At 41.1% G+C, this 19,795-nt stretch overlaps 1 protein-coding gene across 1 annotated transcript in view; it reads right to left on the bottom strand.

Annotated features, from left to right (window-relative positions):
- Window positions 1–19,795, bottom strand: part of FAM13C (family with sequence similarity 13 member C) — a 342,788-nt gene that overhangs the window by 75,975 nt on the left and 247,018 nt on the right. Inside the window, exon 10 of the mRNA XM_030204830.1 lies at window positions 2,342–2,425. Within this exon, the coding sequence (XP_030060690.1) occupies window positions 2,342–2,425 (84 nt within the window). The remainder of the gene's footprint in view (window positions 1–2,341; window positions 2,426–19,795) is intronic.

Below are 19,795 nucleotides of genomic sequence, written 5' to 3' on the forward strand. Positions count from 1 at the left end.
TAGGATCTTAGTTCGTTTAACTGGTGAATGGATTCCATCAACATTCAAGGAAATAAGCTGCAAAGTGCTCATGTAACTAAAAGATCCACAGACAGCAGACAGAGAAAATAGTAAAACACTGGAAAGGATGAGAGCCCCAGCCCATGCCCTGCCCCCCTCAAACCTGCAAGACAAAACAGACATACTATTGTCCCAATAGTCTTCCTCCAGATCCCCAGAGACCACAAAGGAGAGCTGCACGCCCAAAAAAGAACCTCCCTCAAACCAACCCCCTAGAAAAAAAAGAAGCACGCACGTCCACACACAAACTCCATCCATACAATCTCACCACACACCCTCCCCTTCCCCATCCTTGCCTGCACCTCATCCTCAACACTATTCCCCATCACCTCCAGCCAAAAAAGTCAGAGTCCAATGAAAGAAGCACCCCCCTCCATCCCCCATTTCAGACTAATACAGTGGCAATACAAATATCAAAATGCCAAAGACCCTAAAAAAAAGCCTGTTTTTTGTTTTGCCACAGAAATCACAGACCAAGGGGGCTGTTTACTAAAGCTTAGCTCGAGTTATCTGCAGCAGGGCCCATAGGAATAAAGTGGAGAGGTACTGAGGAGCTGCAAAGTTCAGCACCTGAGCCACTGCTGGCCTGGAGCATTGGTTCTCTGCATGTGGTGGCCCCACACGAACCCGCTCAATTTTCAGGCCACCATCCAGGAGTGCCATACCCAAATTTTGAGAAAGTCAGGTGTCCACCAATCTACAAAGAGCCTTAGAGGATACCATTTCAGGGAGGCCCACAATGCGTAGGTTATTCCTACAACCCCTATATTCTTGATCCTCCAGCTGGTCCACCAAGATCTTGCAGTGGTCTTCCAGTTCCCAGACTTTACCTTTCAGTGCTGCAATACTATCCTCCTGGTGCGGTACCTGCTCCTCTCCACTCCAGATATATAAAGCTTTTGTTTTCTTTTACTTTTATAAATGTTTTTTAGGACACAACTGGACAAGAACAATATTGAAGCAACAAGAAACAAGCCCAGACCTGGGGCAGAAATGCTCAAACCTGCCCTGAGCTGGTTGCTGCTGGAACAGTCAGAAAATAGGAACTCAGACTACCAGAAACACAACAAAACAGCTAGGAATAGGCTAGCAATAGCCAATTCTCAAGAAGCAGGATCACTCCTCCTAGAATGTGACTGTCTCCTAACCCAAGTGTCACAGTATGAAGACTGGCTTCTGTCTAATACCTATTAACACTGGGGAAAACCCCCCTGAAATTTCATGAAACAAGGGAAAGGGGATGGGACTTGAAATACCGCCTTTCTGTGGTTACAGTCAAAGTGGTTTACATATTATATACAGGTACTTTATTTTGTACCTGGAGCAATGGAGAATTAAGTGACTGCAGAGTCACAAGAGCTGCAGTGGGTCATACCCAGTTCAACAGGATCACATGAATGTAAACACCAAAGACCACGTTGCAGCCTTGCAGATCTCAATGGAGGCTGACCTCAAGTGGGCTACAGACACAGACATGATAGCCAATTGGGATTAAAAGAAACAACAAGCTGGGCGGACTGCCTATGGGCTTTAGTCTGCTCCAGATGGCTAAGGCTCGCTTGCTATCGAAGGTGTGCAGTGCACTTTTGCCAGGATGGGCATGAGATTAGGGGAAGAATGATGGCAGAACGATTGGTTAAAGATGGAATTTCAACACCACCATAGGAAGGAACTTAGGATATCTGCGGAGAACTACCCTGTTATGATGGAATCATTTGTAAGGTGGATAGGCTACTAGGACTTGAAGCTCTCTGACTCTGCAAGCTGAAGTGACTACCACCATAAACAAGACCTTCAAAGTTAGATACTTCGGATGATAGGAGTCAAGAGGCTCAAAAGGAGCTTTCATCAGCTGGGTAAGAATGACATTGAGATCTCTTTAGGTTTGAGAGGGGGCTTTGTCAACATCAAACCTCTCATGAAAACCAAACAACTAGAGGCTGTACAGAGATGGGCTTGCCCCTTACACGGTGATAAGCACTGATTACACATGCAATAAGTAGATAAATACAACTTTACACAGTTCACTTGAGAGGTGACTGTTTCTGTGGACTTTAACATAGAAGCACCTGCAAACATTTTTAGATGGGTAAACCCCTGGGAAATCTTCTTAAATATAGCAAATGAGAGAACCCAATCAGAATTACATTTACTAAGGACATTTGCCATAGAATAGGTACAAAACTACAAAAATTTGGTAAACATTATTGAAGTCTTCTGTGATCTCATAATAGTGGTAAACCATAAACTAATTATAATCATTTTTCTACAGTATACTTACTGGCTGTCCATGAATACTCTCAAAATACAGTAGCCATTTCTGAAGCATGTTTTTTTCCACAGTCATTTGTTTATGTGTCATAGTCTATTTAAAAGAAAAATATATTATTTGTGAATCATGATTTCAACCCATATAAGGATATTTTACAGAAATCTGCATTGCCCCAATGTATAGAAGAATAATTGGTCTGAAAACATTTTTGATGATTGCAATCTTAGTAAGTACAGAAATCAAAATGCACATGCTTGTCAAACAGAGCATTAAATTTAGCTTATAGGAAAGACTTGGTTACTATAATTTTCAAAATGATGTAGGTATTAATACAGTTAGGACCTTTTTCAAAGGTTTTTGTAAAAATGCACCCAACATGGCTACGTTTTGCCTAATAAGGTTCATTAAGGATCTGGTATCACAAAAACAAAACATTAAAAATCTAAAATGAATATAGATATAATTTGAAATCAAATAAAATAATTTTTTTAATGTGTATATACAAATCTTGTATGAGATTTATGTTACACTTAAAAGTGTTGGATTATTTGTAGTAAATAATTAGCAGATTTTAGTACACACAGCTTCAGCTTTAGAAATGTTAATTTCTTTCTTCATCTCTCTCTCATTCACCCCTGAATAATTCACTGCTGAGTCACTTTAAAGTTGAAGTAACAAAACATCTGTTTACTCACAGTTTGCAGTTAGATTATAATCAGACAGGCTTATATATACATAATACTATACATTTGTATTATCAGCTCCTTCCATGTGCTTAGATGGTAATGGATGCTCACACCACCATAGATCCTCTCAGGTTAGGAGAGATCATGAGCTCCATGTGCTCCATGTGCTGCATGTGCTGCATCTGCCCCCACAGGAAGTTGCATAGCTGTGTGACCTCTCTAAGTAATTCACATCAGAGGTCACAGAGTAATCACAGAGAAATAATAGGTGACAGGCAATGCATGTAAAAATACAATTACATTCCAACAAACCCCTTCTCATGCATAACTGTCATGCAATTATTTATTCATACAAAGTCCAAGCTTTATACGCAGATTCACAAAATGTTCTCTGGGTAACGGTTTGGTCATGATGTCAGCTGTCATCTCACTGGTGTGACAATAGTGTAGACTGATGACCCCTTCTTTCACCAACTCTCGCACGTTGTGGTATTTCGTTGCGATGTGCTTGGTGCGTGACTGAACCTTGTCATTCTGTGACAGTCGGATGCAGCTCTGATTATCTTCCATTAACTGGATTGGTCTCTTTTCAGCTATTCCGAAATCCAGCAAAAGTTTTTCAATCCACATCAGTTCTCTGCACGCTTCCGATACAGCCACGTATTCAGCTTCTGTAGAAGACAAACTCACAATACTTTGTTTATGACTGGCCCATGAAATTTGTACATTTCCATACATAAACACATATCCACTTGTGGATTTATAATCAGAATGATCCCCTGCCCAATCTGAATCACAGTAACATATTAGTTTTGGATTACTATTGGCTGAAACCTTTAATTTACAATCAATGGTACCCTTTAAATACCTTACCATCCTTTTAACTGCAGTCCAATCTGATTTGGTAGGTGAGCTGACCCTTCTGCTCAAAATTCCTACTGCATTTGCTATATCAGCCCTGTATGTGGTAGCTAGATATAAAAGCTTACCTATGGCTGATCTATATTGGATGTTATCTGGTAAAGGTTCTCTTACTGTTTCATCCTTCAGAAAATCAGTGATCATGGGAGTGCTTACAACTTGGGCATCTTGCATACCTAAACTTTCAATAAGCTCATTTATTTTCTGCTTCTGGCTTAGAAGATAAGAACCATCATTTTGTTTCTCAATTTCTATACCAAGATAGTATGACACATTACCAAGTTCTTTTATCTCAACATTGTGGTTTAAACACTTTACAATGTCCTTGTACTCTTGCTCACTTTTGCTTGCAATGAGCAGATCATCAACAAAAGCTAAAATGTATGCATATTGTCCATTTGTGCACCTAGTGTACAAGCATTTATCTGCTTCACCTTGCTTAAATCCTAAATTTGTCAATATTTCATGCAATTTTTCATTCCAACATTTTGCACTTTGCTTTAATCCATAAAGACCTTTGTTTAATTTACACACTAGCTGTCTTTGTTTTGTATTTATGAAACCTGTTGGTTGTTCCATGTACAAGTCTTCAGTTATATCTCCGTGAAGAAACGCTGTTTTCACATCAATGTGGTTGACTTGCATGCCTTTTGAGACTGCAATGCTCAGAAGTGTTCTGATTGTCGTGTGTTTCACTACAGGTGCAAACACTTCATCAAAATCTTCTCCATATTTTTGAAGATATCCCTTTGCGACTAATCTGGCTTTATACCTTTCCACTTTTCCTTGTGCATTCCTTTTTAACTTGAATACCCATTTGCATCCTATAGCTTTCTTGCCAGGAGGTAATTTTGTAAGAATCCAAGTATTATTTTTATCCATGCATCAATTTCTTCTTGTGCAGCTTTACGCCATTCAGCAGCTTCTTCTGCTGGCATTTTCTCAATCTCATCACATGTTAAGGGCTCTTGAGCTTCTGCTGACTTTGTTAGGTAAGACAGTCTTGGGGGTGGAACACCTTTGTTTTCCCTGGATGAGCGTCTGACAACAGGTTGGTCTGACCTTTCCGCATCCTCTAAATCTGAGAGTCCTTCTCCAATTGATTCCCCTTCTCCAACTGTACTGTCTTCTTCAATGATCCTTTCTGTGTCTGTTTCCTCTGCCTGTTCCTCGTTAGATACAGGTGAGTTGCTTTCAGACATCTGCCTTGGTATGGCATTTATATACACTGGCATGTCTATTATGGTTCTAGTTTCATATTCTGGATGATAAGGCTCATCTGGGATAATCCAGCCTTTATCAACCCTTTTGTTTTCATCAAAATATGTAACATGTCTTATGCCAACAATGCCAGTTTTCAGATTCAAAATTCTATATCCTTTGTGTCCTGGAGCATAGCCAACTAAAATGCCCCTTTCTGTTGTGGAATCCAGCTTATGCCTTCTTTGCTTTGGTACATGAGCATATGCTGTACTTCCAAATGTTCTTATGTGTGACAGGTTTGGCTTCCTACCATGCCATGTCTCATGTGGTGTGCGCTCAGCGCCTTTAGTTGGCATTCTGTTTTGTAGGTACACTGCTGTGAGAATGGCTTCCCCCCATAGTCTTTTAGGGAGATTGCTATCTGACAGCATACATCTGGTCATTTCCACAAGTGACCTAAATTTTCTCTCTGCAACAGAATTTTGCTCTGGTGTATAAGCTACTGTTGTGATATGCTGAATGCCTTCTTGTTCTAGAAATGTGCGCATGCTTTGTGAAGTGAACTCACCACCATTGTCGGTCTGAAGAACCTTTGGTTTTCTTTCAAATTTATTTCTCACCATGGCTACGTATTTCTTCAGCATGTCTGTGACTTGACTTTTCTCTTTCAGCAAATAGGCCACACAATATCTAGAGAAATCATCCAAGAATATTAGCACAAATCTGTTATTTCCCAATGATGGGATATTAAACGGTCCACATAAGTCACTGTGTATTAAGTCCAGCACTTTATTACTCCTATTTCCTGTGTATGCAGGAAATGAGGGTCTCACACCTTTTTGAGTAACACAGTCTATGCATTTCTCCATTTTACCAGCATCTGCACTTATCTGAATGCCGGTGGCTAGTTGCTTACTGTGAAGATCCTGGATCACCTTAGAATCACGATGTCCCAGGCGGCGGTGCCAGATTTCCAGACTACATTTACCATCATTCTTCCTTACTTGCGCCATATGTGAGGCTTCACCTGAAATGTTCAGCTTATAAACATCATTATGCATAAAAGCTTCAGCATACACTTCATCATTTTTAGAGATTGTGCACTTACTGTTTTCAAAATGAATCACAAACCCCTTCTTATCTAATGTAGATACACTAAGCATATTGCAAACTGCTTGGGGAATATACAAGACATCACTTACAGGAATTTCTTTAACTTCATTAGACACTTTGCATTTTAAGAATCCAATACCTTTTGCTTGGATCTTAGCAGTCCCTGCGTTTGCAGTTTTAAGAATACCTTCCTCTGGACACATTTCCTGAAAGAAATCTTTACAATTGGTTAAATGGCATGTGCTCCCTGAATCCAAAATCCAAGTACTTTCATTTGAATTATTATTTACCATAGTCAAAGATTTTTCTGCCATTAGAAAGCCCTTGTGTTTATCTTTGTCCTTCATACATTTCCTGGTTTGAAAATTCTTTAGTTCCATTGGCTTAGGTGAGCTAGAGGGAGTGTTTTGTGTTTCCTTACACCATTTAGATATATGTCCCTCCTTTCCACATGAGTAGCAAATCAGCTTGCCCTTGGGTGGAGTTTTCCCATAGCTCCGCCTTCCTCTGTTCTTTGCCAAGAAATTTGTTTCATTTCTCTCTGACTGACTTTGAGAACACATCTCCTCAGAATCATTTATTATGCATTCCTGCCTTAGTTTTGATGTTGCCTGTTCAAAAGATTGCCCTTCAATGGCCTCATTTACAGACCTAAAAACATCAAACTTCTTTGATAGTGAGGTAAAAAGAAATGCTCTTTTCAATGCATCACACATGGGAATTCCAGAAAGTTCTAACTTTTGAAATGAAGACATAAGATGCATAATGTGATCATTACATTTACTTTTATCCCTTAATTTGGTTTCATTCAACTCTGCCAACCAAATTGGTTGCTGCTTTGCATATGTAGTTGCATACATAGTTCTCAGTTTATATAAAATGTCCTTTGGTGTATCTTTTCCCTCCACTAATATGGCTTGTTTCTCTGAGAGAGCTTCCAAAAGCATGCACTTCACATAATAGTTTGCATTGTCCCATTCAGCCATATTTTCAGCTGTTCTGTCTTGGTCTAAGCATATATTTAATCTTTTTGCTCGAAGGAGACATATGAATCTTAGTTCCCACTGCTGATAATTAAACTCAGTTAATTTAGGCACCTTGAGAGAATAGAACAATGGTGAATTTCTTCCCTCAGCCATTTTCTTAGCCTTCTGTCTGCTGTGTGGGGGGAGAGAGAGACAGACTGAATCTTTCCTTTAAAACTTAAGAGAAAAATGTGGCTTTTTTACTGCCTGGTAATATTTCTCTTCTTTTTCAATTCCTGGCCCTGGGCCCATAACCCTTTTGTTGGATTATTTGTAGTAAATAATTAGCAGATTTTAGTACACACAGCTTCAGCTTTAGAAATGTTAATTTCTTTCTTCATCTCTCTCTCATTCACCCCTGAATAATTCACTGCTGAGTCACTTTAAAGTTGAAGTAACAAAACATCTGTTTACTCACAGTTTGCAGTTAGATTATAATCAGACAGGCTTATATATACATAATACTATACATTTGTATTATCAGCTCCTTCCATGTGCTTAGATGGTAATGGATGCTCACACCACCATAGATCCTCTCAGGTTAGGAGAGATCATGAGCTCCATGTGCTCCATGTGCTGCATGTGCTGCATCTGCCCCCACAGGAAGTTGCATAGCTGTGTGACCTCTCTAAGTAATTCACATCAGAGGTCACAGAGTAATCACAGAGAAATAATAGGTGACAGGCAATGCATGTAAAAATACAATTACATTCCAACAAAAAGAACTTGCTTTATGCTTTATAAGTACAAAATCAAACTAAGAAAACACTCGAAAAGAAGTGTGTGGTCTTCAACAATAATGTGAAGATTCATACAAGATTGATGCTTCGTACATACCAATAGTTGTTCTAAGGCATAAAATCAATATACTCAAAGTCTTCAGTAATAGAGGCCATACAACTAGATAATACTAAAAACATATATATAAAAGATGGTAATAAAAATAATCGAAATAAAAGGGAAGTGAAAGAGTGAGACCATGGATGGATAGTGTGCAAAACAATGAACAATTTTGTAGAACTAGAGAAGAGAGAGAAAAGAAATTGTAACTGGAAGCCTTGAGAGGGGATAAGATGACTGAAGAAGACGGGAAAAATGTGACAGGATGGTTAGAGTCAGATTGGATATTTGAGGAAGGTTTAAGAAAACCAGTAAGCTGGTGGCAGTTCTGGAGGAAGAAACAGGGAACAAGATAGTTGTAGACTAGTGAGGGGATGGGATGAAGGATTATGACAGGCAGAACTGGAAGTTAAGAAGAGAAGAAGGTGGGATAGATTTTAGCTAAGAATAGATACAAGCAGAGAGGGAGAACACAAGATGAAAGGGAAAGATCAACATCAGAGACAGATGAAGGGAGGATGTGAAAAAAGATACAAGAAATGGAAAAGTGGTATAGAGTGTAAGCAAAGATAGAACAGATATATATAGATAAGAGTAACAGGCAGAACCTCTACTTGAACAGATTACTTCCTCTGCCATGTCACAATTTTCAAGGATAATTTTCCTGGGAGACTTAAACCTACACTTGGAAAATGATGCAGACATCAATGTCCACAACTTCAAAACATTCCTGAAAGACTGCGAAGTAACTATATTCTCCGAGGGTGCAACTCATGAAAAACACCATATGTTAGACTTCATGACTTCCTAACCTAATAGGTAGCTTATTCAAATGGAAGCCAGTACTATGGTCTGACCACTTCCAACTGGATTTCACCACTGATATCTGTATGTCAAGTGTAATCCGACACAAGTCATCCAAACTCATATCCACCAGAAGTAAAATCAACAAGGCCATTTTTTGGTCTGAGCTAATAAATTCCCTCACTACCACCATCTCCTACACATGGTTTAATCAAATCCCGCTGGGACACCAAGGAGAAAGCTATACCAGACAAAACTGCTCCATTTACCACTAAAAAGGTAAAGACATCCAGACATTTGCCATGGTTTACAGAGGAACTATCCATCCTAAAAAAGGAATGTCGACGCCTAGAAAAGCAATGGAGAAAGAACAAAGATACTACTGATAAATCCAAATGGAAGTCAGCCTTCCGAAGCTACATAAAGAAGGTAGCTGACTCAAAACACCAATACTATAGCAGCCTAATAGGTCAAGATGATCTTGACAACAAAAAAACATTTTCTCCTTATTTAAAACACTAGCTTCCAATAATAAGGATGATCATTCACAGAAAACATGTCTCACTGCCCAAGACATAGCTGATCATTTCGCCAATAAGATCCTCTAAATTAGGTCTGAACTATCTAAAGCTACACCAACAGAGGAAGATAGCTCAACATTAATCGCCGGAGATCTTACAACCCAAGGACTCAAAACTGGGAATCTTTTTAACCACTAACAGTTGAGGATGTAAGATCAATGCTAGTGAAATGTTCCCAAGCCAACTGCTGCCTGGATCAATGCCCAAAACACCCACTCAAATCCATCCCTCTGGAAGCAGTAAACTGGCTACTTGATAATCTCAATGAGCTGTTAAAAACTGGCTCTCTTCCTCCTGGCATGGCAAAATTGTTCTCACTCCACTACTGAAGGGATCAAGGCTAGACATAACATCGCCTGCAAACTACCATCTAGTTGCAAGCATACCCCATTTAACTAAAGTATTAGAAACCTACATTAGAAAACATCTCTCTTTATATCTGGAAAATGTTTCAATTTTACACTGGTCACAATTTGGCTTCAGATCGTCACATAGTACGGAAACAGCAGTCAAACAACATCTATGCAAAGGCAACCAAGTAATTCTTCTCCAATTCGATGTATCGGCGGTGTTCAGTGCGGTTGACCGTACATTACTACTTGAATGCCTGGATCACACAGGAATAACAGGCACTGTGTTCAAATGGTTCAGTGAATTCCTTTCAAATCAAAGTTATTCTGTCAAGCAAAACAACCAACTTTCCAACTTCTGGTCTCCTAACTGCGGGGTCCCACAGGGATCTCCCCTCTCACCCATCCTGTTCAATCTCTTTATCATTTATAATTTATTTATTTACTATACCGTTACTTCTTACATAGCAAATCAGAACGGTTTACATCTTTAAAATATAAATGACATAATAATATCTTTAACATACAAATAACATACAACAATATTCTAACATAAAAGAAATCAATTTGTGATAGGACAGATCTAACAGAAACTTCCTTACCAAAGACAACAATACCAATTACATATATCACTCACACATGACATATCAAATAATGTTGCTACCTTAAAATAGTATATATTCCCTGTTCCAATAAACCAAATTTCATTTCATGAGTGGTTTTCTCTAATAAATGACACTAGATTTCTCTTTATAAACAGCACTAAATATCAAAAGCTTTTTGAAAGAAATAAGTTTTAAAGCTTTACGAAAGAGCATAAATGATTCTTCTACCCTAACATATTTGGGGAGAGAATTCCACAATGATGGTGATAAAAAAAAAAAAAAAGAATGCTGAAGCTCATGTTGATTCCCACCTTGCTCTTGAAGGCGGTGAGATTACCAACCTATTATCAGTAAGTGAACGTAAAGTTCGTGACGGTGTGTATGGAATAGTTAAATTTGCAAGATATGATGGTGTAGATAAATATAGCGCTTTATATGTGAGGATGAGAACCTTAAAAGAAATTCTCAAATGGATCGGAATCCAGTGTAGTTGACATAATAAAGGGGGTAGCCTTATCATATCTTGAAGTTCTACAAATTATATGAGCAGCTGTATTTTGAATAGTTTGTAAGCGATTCAAGTTGAATTTTGTAATGCCCACATAACAGATGTTACAGTAATCAAGCGTGTCATAATGTACGCATAGGCCAAGGTACGCAATGAGTTATTATCTATTGTATTTCTAATGGAACGTAATTGCCGTAGATAACAAAAAGATCATAGATAAAGCTGAATCTATGATCACACCTAAGTATTTGACAGATTGAACCGGGACAATTTGCTTGTCAAACAAAGTAGGAATTAAAGTCTGTATTGAACTATGACCTGCTATCCAACAACCTATTGTCTTTTCAGGATTTAGTAGTAGTTTATGCTCAAGCCAGCTGGCAACCTTGCTGAGACATTCTTGTATAAGCTTCAAATCTATATTTAATGGGTCTACATAATGGATCAATAAAAAATCATCGGCATAAGAATATGAACTAATACCCAATATTTGAATAAGCAATGCCAGTGGACTGACAAATAAATTGAACAATAATGTTGACAAAACTGAACCTTGTGGAACACCACAAGAAATATTATGAACTTTCGAAACAGATGAATTCTGTACTACTTTATATGAACAACTTTTCAAAAAAGAGAAGAACCAGTTATAGATAGTACCAGAAATTTCCAATGATTGCAAATGTTCTAATAATAAAGTGTGATCAATCAAATCAAATGCCACAGATAGATCAAGTGAGATAAGTAATGCAATCCTGCCCTGTTCAAGTCTATACACCTGGGATTAATGAACTATTATTATTAATGAACGGTAACAGAATTCAAACACGCGTGGGATAAACATAAAGGAATCCTATTCAGAAGGAATGGATCCTAAGGAGCTAAGCCGAGATTGGGTGGCAGAGCCAGCCGGTGGTAGGAGGCGAGGATAGTGCTGGGCAGACTTATACGGTCTGTGCCAGAGCCAGTGGTGGGAGGCGGGGCTGGTGGTTGGGAGGCGGGGATAGTGCTGGACAGACTTATACGGTCTGTGCCCTGAAGAGGACAGGTACAAATCAAAGTAGGGTATACACAAAAAGTAGCACATATGAGTTTGTCTTGTTGGGCAGACTGGATGGACCATGCAGGTCTTTTTCTGCCGTCATTTACTATGTTACTATGCGGATGATATCCTGCTTCTCTTACCAGCGACAGCATCAAACATAGATCCAACTTAGTCTGTAGCAAATGGTATGACTGCTGTCAGCACCTGGGCCCTGACCAATAAACTGAAATTGAATGCGCAAAAAACCAAGGTCCTGTGGTTCCAAAAATCAGGGAGTTAAGGTCCTATCATCAATATCCTTGACCAACGGTCAAATCTTTACAGTCAAATCTGAAACCAGAGTACTAGGGGTCTTGCTTGACTCTTCACTCCTTCACTTCCCATATTAACCAGCTATGGGAAAAAACACTATTCAAAATGAGACAGCTATGTCTAGTCACATCATTCTTCGACCAAAAAGCCTTCGCACTACTAGTTCAAATGTTAGTCCTACCTCACTTGGATTACTGAAATGTTCTATTTATTGGTATTACATGTCAATATCAGAAAAAAAACTGCAAATCATACAGAACACAGCTGCAAGACTAATATACAGAGTCAATAGACATACTAGTGTTTCAACTCATCTAAACAAATATGCACTGGCTTCCCATAGCAGAAAGATTCAGGTTCAAAGCTGCGTGTTTAATTTTTCAAATCCTGCAAGGCTTCACCTCTGAACTGCTGACTAAAACCACTTTGCTATGTCTGGTCCAGTCTAACAGACTGAAACAACAACTGATGCTAACATCACCAGTCCAAAAGACAATTAGAAATCTGAAGATTTTCAGCTTGTAAGAAAGCATGTCCTGTGGGCTCCGCAGGAGAAACTGAGGTGGCTCTGCACAATCACCAGTATGGGAGCAGATATACATGTAAATGGGCCATTTTGCAAACCTTTATAAGAGTGCAATCTTTGTTGATCTTTCTGTCCAAGGCTCCTTCCGATAACATTGCCCACCTGTGAGGACAAAATATCTTGCTTGACCTCAGTAAACACTGTTTACCACATGCAAATAAATTAGTATTGTACCTAGCAGCCCAGTCTGCAATACCAGACTGAGAAGAAAAACTCTTTCTGCTAACTCTAAGGCTGATTCTCTAGATGTTGCATCCTGTGTTTACTATTGGACATTTAGCATGCGAACTGCAGATTTGATAGAATCAATATTTAGTGATGCATCAGTTAACTTCACTTAATTTCAGCTGCACCATCTGATGTGCCAGCGTTGAATATCCACATATATCATTAAACGGGCAGTTAAGAACATAATAGCCATATTGGGTCAGACCAATTGTCCATCTAGCCCAGTATCCTGCTTCCAACAGTGGTCAATCCAAGTCACAAGTAACTTGCAGAAACCCAATTAGTAGCAACATTCCATGCTACCAATCTCGAGGCAAGCAGTGGCTTCCCCCATGTCCATCTGTATGGCAGCACTGTCAAAGCATTCCTGGACACCAAGGTCCAGAAAGCAGGTGCGGGGCCTGAAGACTGATAGGGATATTTCCTCCGGGGCCTCCCCTCCAAACTCTTCTACCTCCAGCAAGATGAGAAACACCAAAGCATTCAGCACATTCATGATTGACATGCAGGTGGTCCCACCACCACAAGTGCAACCCTCTGACCCAAAACTATCACTGTGCACACCTCCACCTATTGCACCTCTTGATGCCCAGCACACAGTCGCAAGACACATGACCTGCCCAAAACACTCTCTCCCACCACCAAACATTCCAGACACACACACACAGCTGCAGCACTAAGCATTCACTCTTCTACCTCCATCAAACAGTCGTGTCACACACAGCTGCAGCATAGAATATAGTGACAAACTAGGAGTGGACAAACAGAGGAACAATGACACAGATCTAGTGAGTAGGGAGATGTAATGTGAGGTGTGGTGGTTCGGGGACAGTGGGGGTGAGATAGAGCAAAGGAAGGGTTTGCCTGGGGGGGGGGGGGGTGCTAGCTAGAGTTGTTGGATTTCTCAGCAGCCTTTGGAGTTGGAGTTGACACACAGAGGAGGCAAGGCAGGAAGAGTGAGGGTCAAACACACAAAGGTAACAAAGAACTCAGCAACTCTCCTCTATTTCTCAAACTTCCACTCTCCAGCAAAATCACAAATGAGTCTAAAGACAGGTTTAGCCTTACCCTAGACACCTTTAAAGCAGGTCTGATTCCAAGTGTTTTTCTTTTCGCCCCCAGGCTATCTGTTATTGGCAATAAATGTTAAAAATTTAACACCACCTATGTCACACCCATGAAATGTCCCCTCTTGGAACGTCTTCTGAAGAACACAAGAATAGCCATACTGGGTCAGACCAATGGTCCATCTAACCCTGTAACCTACTTCAAACAGTGGCCAATCCAGGTCACAAGTACCTGGCAGAAACCCAATTAGTAGCAACATTCCATACTACCAATCAAACAGCGGCTTCCCCCATGTCCATCTCAATAACATACTATGGACGTTTCCTCCAGGAACTTGTCCAAACTTTTTTAAAATCCAGATATGCTAATCGCTTTGCCACATCCTCTGGCAGCGAGTTTCTGAGCTTAAGTATTCTTTCAGTGAAAACATTTCCTCCTATTTGTTTTAAAAGTATTTCCACGTAATTTCATTGAGTGCCTCCTGGTTTGTACTTTTTGAAAGAGTGAAAAATAGATTCACTTCCATCTGTTCTACAACACTCAGAGTGATTTATAGACCTTAAGAATATTCCCCTTCAGCTGTCTCTTTTTCAAGCTTAAGAGCCCTAACCTCTTTAGCCTTTCCTCATATGGGAGGAGTTCCATCCCCTTTATCATTTTGGTCACTCTTCTTTGAACCTTTTGTAATTCCACTATATCTGTTTTGAGATACGGTGACCCAGGGGCGTAGCTAGACCTCGGCGGGAGGGGGTCCAGAGCCCAAAGTGTGTGGGGGGGCCCTCTCCGCCATTTCCGCCCCCCCCCACCGCTGCCACCACCTGGTACCTTTGCTGGTGGGGGTCCCCAACCCCCCGCCAGCCGAAGCCTTCTTCAGCACTGGTCTCCGGCGCGCCGCATTCACTGATCTGTGCTTGAGTCCTGACTTCCTGCACATTCCTTTAAGTGAAACTGAGCATGCTTAGTTTCACTTAAAGGAACGTGCAGGCACGCCACGTTCGCTGATCTGTGCTTTCTTCTTCCTGACGTCCTGCACGTTCCTTTGTTTCACTTAAAGGAACGTGCAGGACGTCAGGTCTCAAAGTTGTGTAAAGGGCTAAACTGTAATCTAGCCCATTTTGTCTGAGGACCTTGAAAATCAAACTCAATTTTAAAATTTAGCCATGTAAAATACTGGTAGCCAGTGTAGTTTTTGCAGAAAGAATGCAATATGGTCATGCCACTAGCAGCCTTTTATCAGTCGGGTTGCAGCATTCTGAATTAGTTCAAGCTGATGCGAGCTCTTGTTTGACCAGTGTACAGGGCATTACAGTAGTCTAGTTGTGACATTTATCATGACATATCATGACATGGACCACTGAGGTCAGACTCATCTTTTCAATATATGAAGAGAGATTTTGTAGTTGCTGCAGGAGATAGAGAAAAATTTTAAAGGTTGTTTTGAATTTGCAGGATTAGAGCAGGTGATGAGTCTAGCAGTATCCCGAGATTCCCTACCTGTGATTTTAGGGAGAGTTCATACTTCCCAAAAGGTATTTTGAAGTCAGGTGTTTGCCCACTTGTGTTAGGTGACCAAAGAATCTCTGTTTTGAATGGGTTCAGGCAGAGTTGGTTGTTTTTTTACCCATTCCTGAGTTGCAGTTAGACAGGCAGTTTATTCAAAGCTGTGGGTATATCTGGTTCAATGGGCATGAGTAGCTGCACATCAGCATAGATATAGAATTTTGTGCCAATCAATCGAAGCAACTCAGCTAGAGACTTGAGGTACATATTAAATTAAAATGGGAGACAGTATGGATCTCTTTATCACCCCACAGTTCTGTGCCAAGGTAATGATGTGCTGTTGGAGAACAGATTGTTGTCTGTCTGGCAAATAAGATTTGAACCATTTACATGCCATGCCACTGATACCTATTTCTGCCAGTCTTGTAAGCATATGGTCCACAGTGTCAAAGGCTGCTGAGAAATCCAGCAACTCTAGTATTGAGGCAGATCCCTTGCCACAGTTTCTGTACAGATCGAGATGAGACAAGAACCATCTCTGTTCCATACCCAGGTCTGAATTGACATGGGTCTAGCCAATTACTTTCATTTAGGCAATGGTTGCATTTAATGCAGACTATTCTATAAGTTTTGCGAAAAAGAGAATGTTAAGGGACTGGTTAGTAGTTTTCAAACGTACTGGTCAAGGGAGCTCTTTTTCAGTAGAGGGCACACTACAGCTCTTTTTAGTGTTATTGACAGCTGCCCTTCCACAAGAGAGGAGTTAATTTTTATGGCCTCTTCAATGAGGCCTGTGCTTCCTCAGTGTACTCTCTTTGTTGGGCAGGTTGTCAGCTGTAGAACTTTCAGAATTTTCTCAAGAGCGTCTTCTGTGACCTGGTTGAATGAGTCCAAGATGGCTGTGCATGGTGGGGGAGAGGGAGTGTTCTTGTTAGCTATTTTGGTGTTTGAGCTACTAGGTTTTGTTTTAAAGTACCCCAAGTCCCATCTCCATCCTGTACTACAACTGGAGTTCATCAGAGTCCTGCTAGTCACGCAGCAGATGTGGGCTTTTCTCCCTGTGCTGAGGGCAGACCCTCTTGTCGCTCTTGCCACTCAGGTCTGAGCCAACCAGACGATCACAGCTCGGAACATGTGGAGATTGTTAGGCCACATGCCCTGCACTGTCTGTGTACCATAGCATGTCTTCACAAGAGAACTGCTCAGTGGCCTAGCTTCCCAGTGGTATCACGCCTTGGGGAACTTAGTGGATCTCATCTGAGTGTCAGAGTTGGTTCAGTCTCTGCTTTTGTGGACAATTTGGTCCAATTTAACTGTGAGCCTTCCATTCCAAATTCCTCAGCCCCAGGTGTTGACGATGGATGCATTGCACTTAGGTTGGAGAGCTCACTTAGACAGGCTTCACACCCAAGGTGCTTGGTCAGCCCAGGAGACAGATCTCCACATCAACCTTCTGGAGCTCCAGGCAATCCTAAACGCTCTAAAAGCTTTCAGAGATCAGCTATTCAACCAAATTGTGCTCATTCAAACAGACAATCAGGTTGTAATGTACTGTAACAAGCAGGGGTGCCATCCAGATATGGCACTGCACAGTCCAGCATGGGTTGCTGCTCAAAGCCACTTACCTGGCAGCCTGGCTGACACACTGAGCAGGGTCATGCAACCATACGAGTGGTCACTCAACATGGGCATTGTCCATGAGATATTCCAAGTGTGGGCCACTCCCTCGGTGGATCTCTTTGCCACTCAGTTCAGTCACAAAGTCCCTCAGTACTACTCCAAGCTCCAGGCCCATGACAGGCTAGCATCAGGTGCCTTCCTCCATCAGGTGCCTTCCTCCTTCATTGGGGGACCAGACTTCTGTATGCATATTCTCTCATCGCTCTTGTGGGGAAAACTTTGCTGAAACTCAAGCAAGACTTGGGAACCATGATCCCGGTTGCTCCATACTGGCCCAGGCAGATCTGGTTCCTTCTTCTGGAGTTATCCTCCAAAGAACCTTGGGGACGGGAGAGTTTCTGACCCTCATCATGCAGAATGACGGATCTCTCCTACATCCCAACCTCTAGTCTCTGGCCCTCACAGCCTGGATGTTGAGAGCTTAGAATTTGCTTCCTTGCATCTTCCTGAGGGTGTCTTCCAGGAAAGATTTCACTAAGAGGTATTTGTGAAGAAACAGTATGTTTTAAGCATGTAAAATGTAGTGGATATTTTCCTGCATTATCTTCTGAAGTGTATTTCTCCTGTTTGGCCAGCAGATGGTGAATGTTTATGCTTAAAACTGTTAAAGAGGAGTGACTTGTTTTTCTTTATTTGGCACACAGATAATAGGAAATGTCGGTAGTGATGTAACCAGTTTTTATTTGAAACTTGGGCTCTGATTTCTTTTCATAAGTACATAAGTACATAAGTAGTGCCATACTGGGAAAGACCAAAGGTCCATCTAGCCCAGCATCCTGTCACCGACAGTGGCCAATCCAGGTCAAGGGCACCTGGCACGCTCCCCAAACGTAAAAACATTCCAGACAAGTTGTACCTAAAAATGAGGAATTTTTCCAGTCCATTTAATAGCGGTCTATGGACTTGTCCTTTAGGAATCTATCTAACCCCTTTTTAAACTCCGTCAAGCTAACCGCCCGTACCACGTTCTCCGGCAATGAATTCCAGAGTCTAATTACACGTTGGGTGAAGAAAAATTTTCTCCGATTCGTTTTAAATTTACCACACTGTAGCTTCAACTCATGCCCTCTAGTCCTAGTATTTTTGGATAGCGTGAACAGTCGCTTCACATCCACCCGATCCATTCCACTCATTATTTTATACACTTCTATCATATCTCCCCTCAGCCGTCTCTTCTCCAAGCTGAAAAGCCCTAGCCTTCTCAGCCTCTCTTCATAGGAAAGTCGTCCCATCCCCACTATCATTTTCGTCGCCCTTCGCTGTACCTTTTCCAATTCTACTATATCTTTTTTGAGATACGGAGACCAGTACTGAACACAATACTCCAGGTGCGGTCGCACCATGGAGCGATACAACGGCATTATAACATCCGCACACCTGGACTCCATACCCTTCTTAATAACACCCAACATTCTATTCGCTTTCCTAGCCGCAGCAGCACACTGAGCAGAAGGTTTCAGCGTATCATCGACGACGACACCCAGATCCCTTTCTTGATCCGTAACTCCTAACGCGGAACCTTGCAAGACGTAGCTATAATTCGGGTTCCTCTTACCCACATGCATCACTTTGCACTTGTCAACATTGAACTTCATCTGCCACTTGCACGCCCATTCTCCCAGTCTCGCAAGGTCCTCCTGTAATCGTTCACATTCCTCCTGCGACTTGACGACCCTGAATAATTTTGTGTCATCGGCGAATTTAATTACCTCACTAGTTATTCCCATCTCTAGGTCATTTATAAATACATTAAAAAGCAACGGACCCAGCACAGACCCCTGCGGGACCCCACTAACTACCCTCCTCCACTGAGAATACTGGCCACGCAATCCTACTCTCTGCTTCCTATCTTTCAACCAGTTCTTAATCCATAATAATACCCTACCTCCGATTCCATGACTCTGCAATTTCTTCAGGAGTCTTTCGTGCGGCACTTTGTCAAACGCCTTCTGAAAATCCAGATATACAATATCAACCGGCTCCCCATTGTCCACATGTTTGCTTACCCCCTCAAAAAAATGCATTAGATTGGTGAGGCAAGACTTCCCTTCACTAAATCCGTGCTGACTTTGTCTCATCAGTCCATGTTTTTGTATATGCTCTGCAATTTTATTCTTAATAATAGCCTCCACCATCTTGCCCGGCACCGACGTCAGACTCACCGGTCTATAATTTCCCGGATCTCCTCTGGAACCCTTCTTAAAAATCGGAGTAACATTGGCTACCCTCCAGTCTTCCGGTATTACACTCGATTTTAGGGACAGATTGCATATTTCTAACAGTAGCTCCGCAAGTTCATTTTTTAGTTCTATTAATACTCTGGGATGAATACCATCAGGTCCCGGTGATTTACTACTCTTCAGCTTGCTGAACTGACCCATTACATCCTCCAAGGTTACAGAGAATTT

Source organism: Microcaecilia unicolor, chromosome 5, assembly GCF_901765095.1.
Source record: "Microcaecilia unicolor chromosome 5, aMicUni1.1, whole genome shotgun sequence".
NCBI lineage: Eukaryota > Metazoa > Chordata > Amphibia > Gymnophiona > Siphonopidae > Microcaecilia > Microcaecilia unicolor.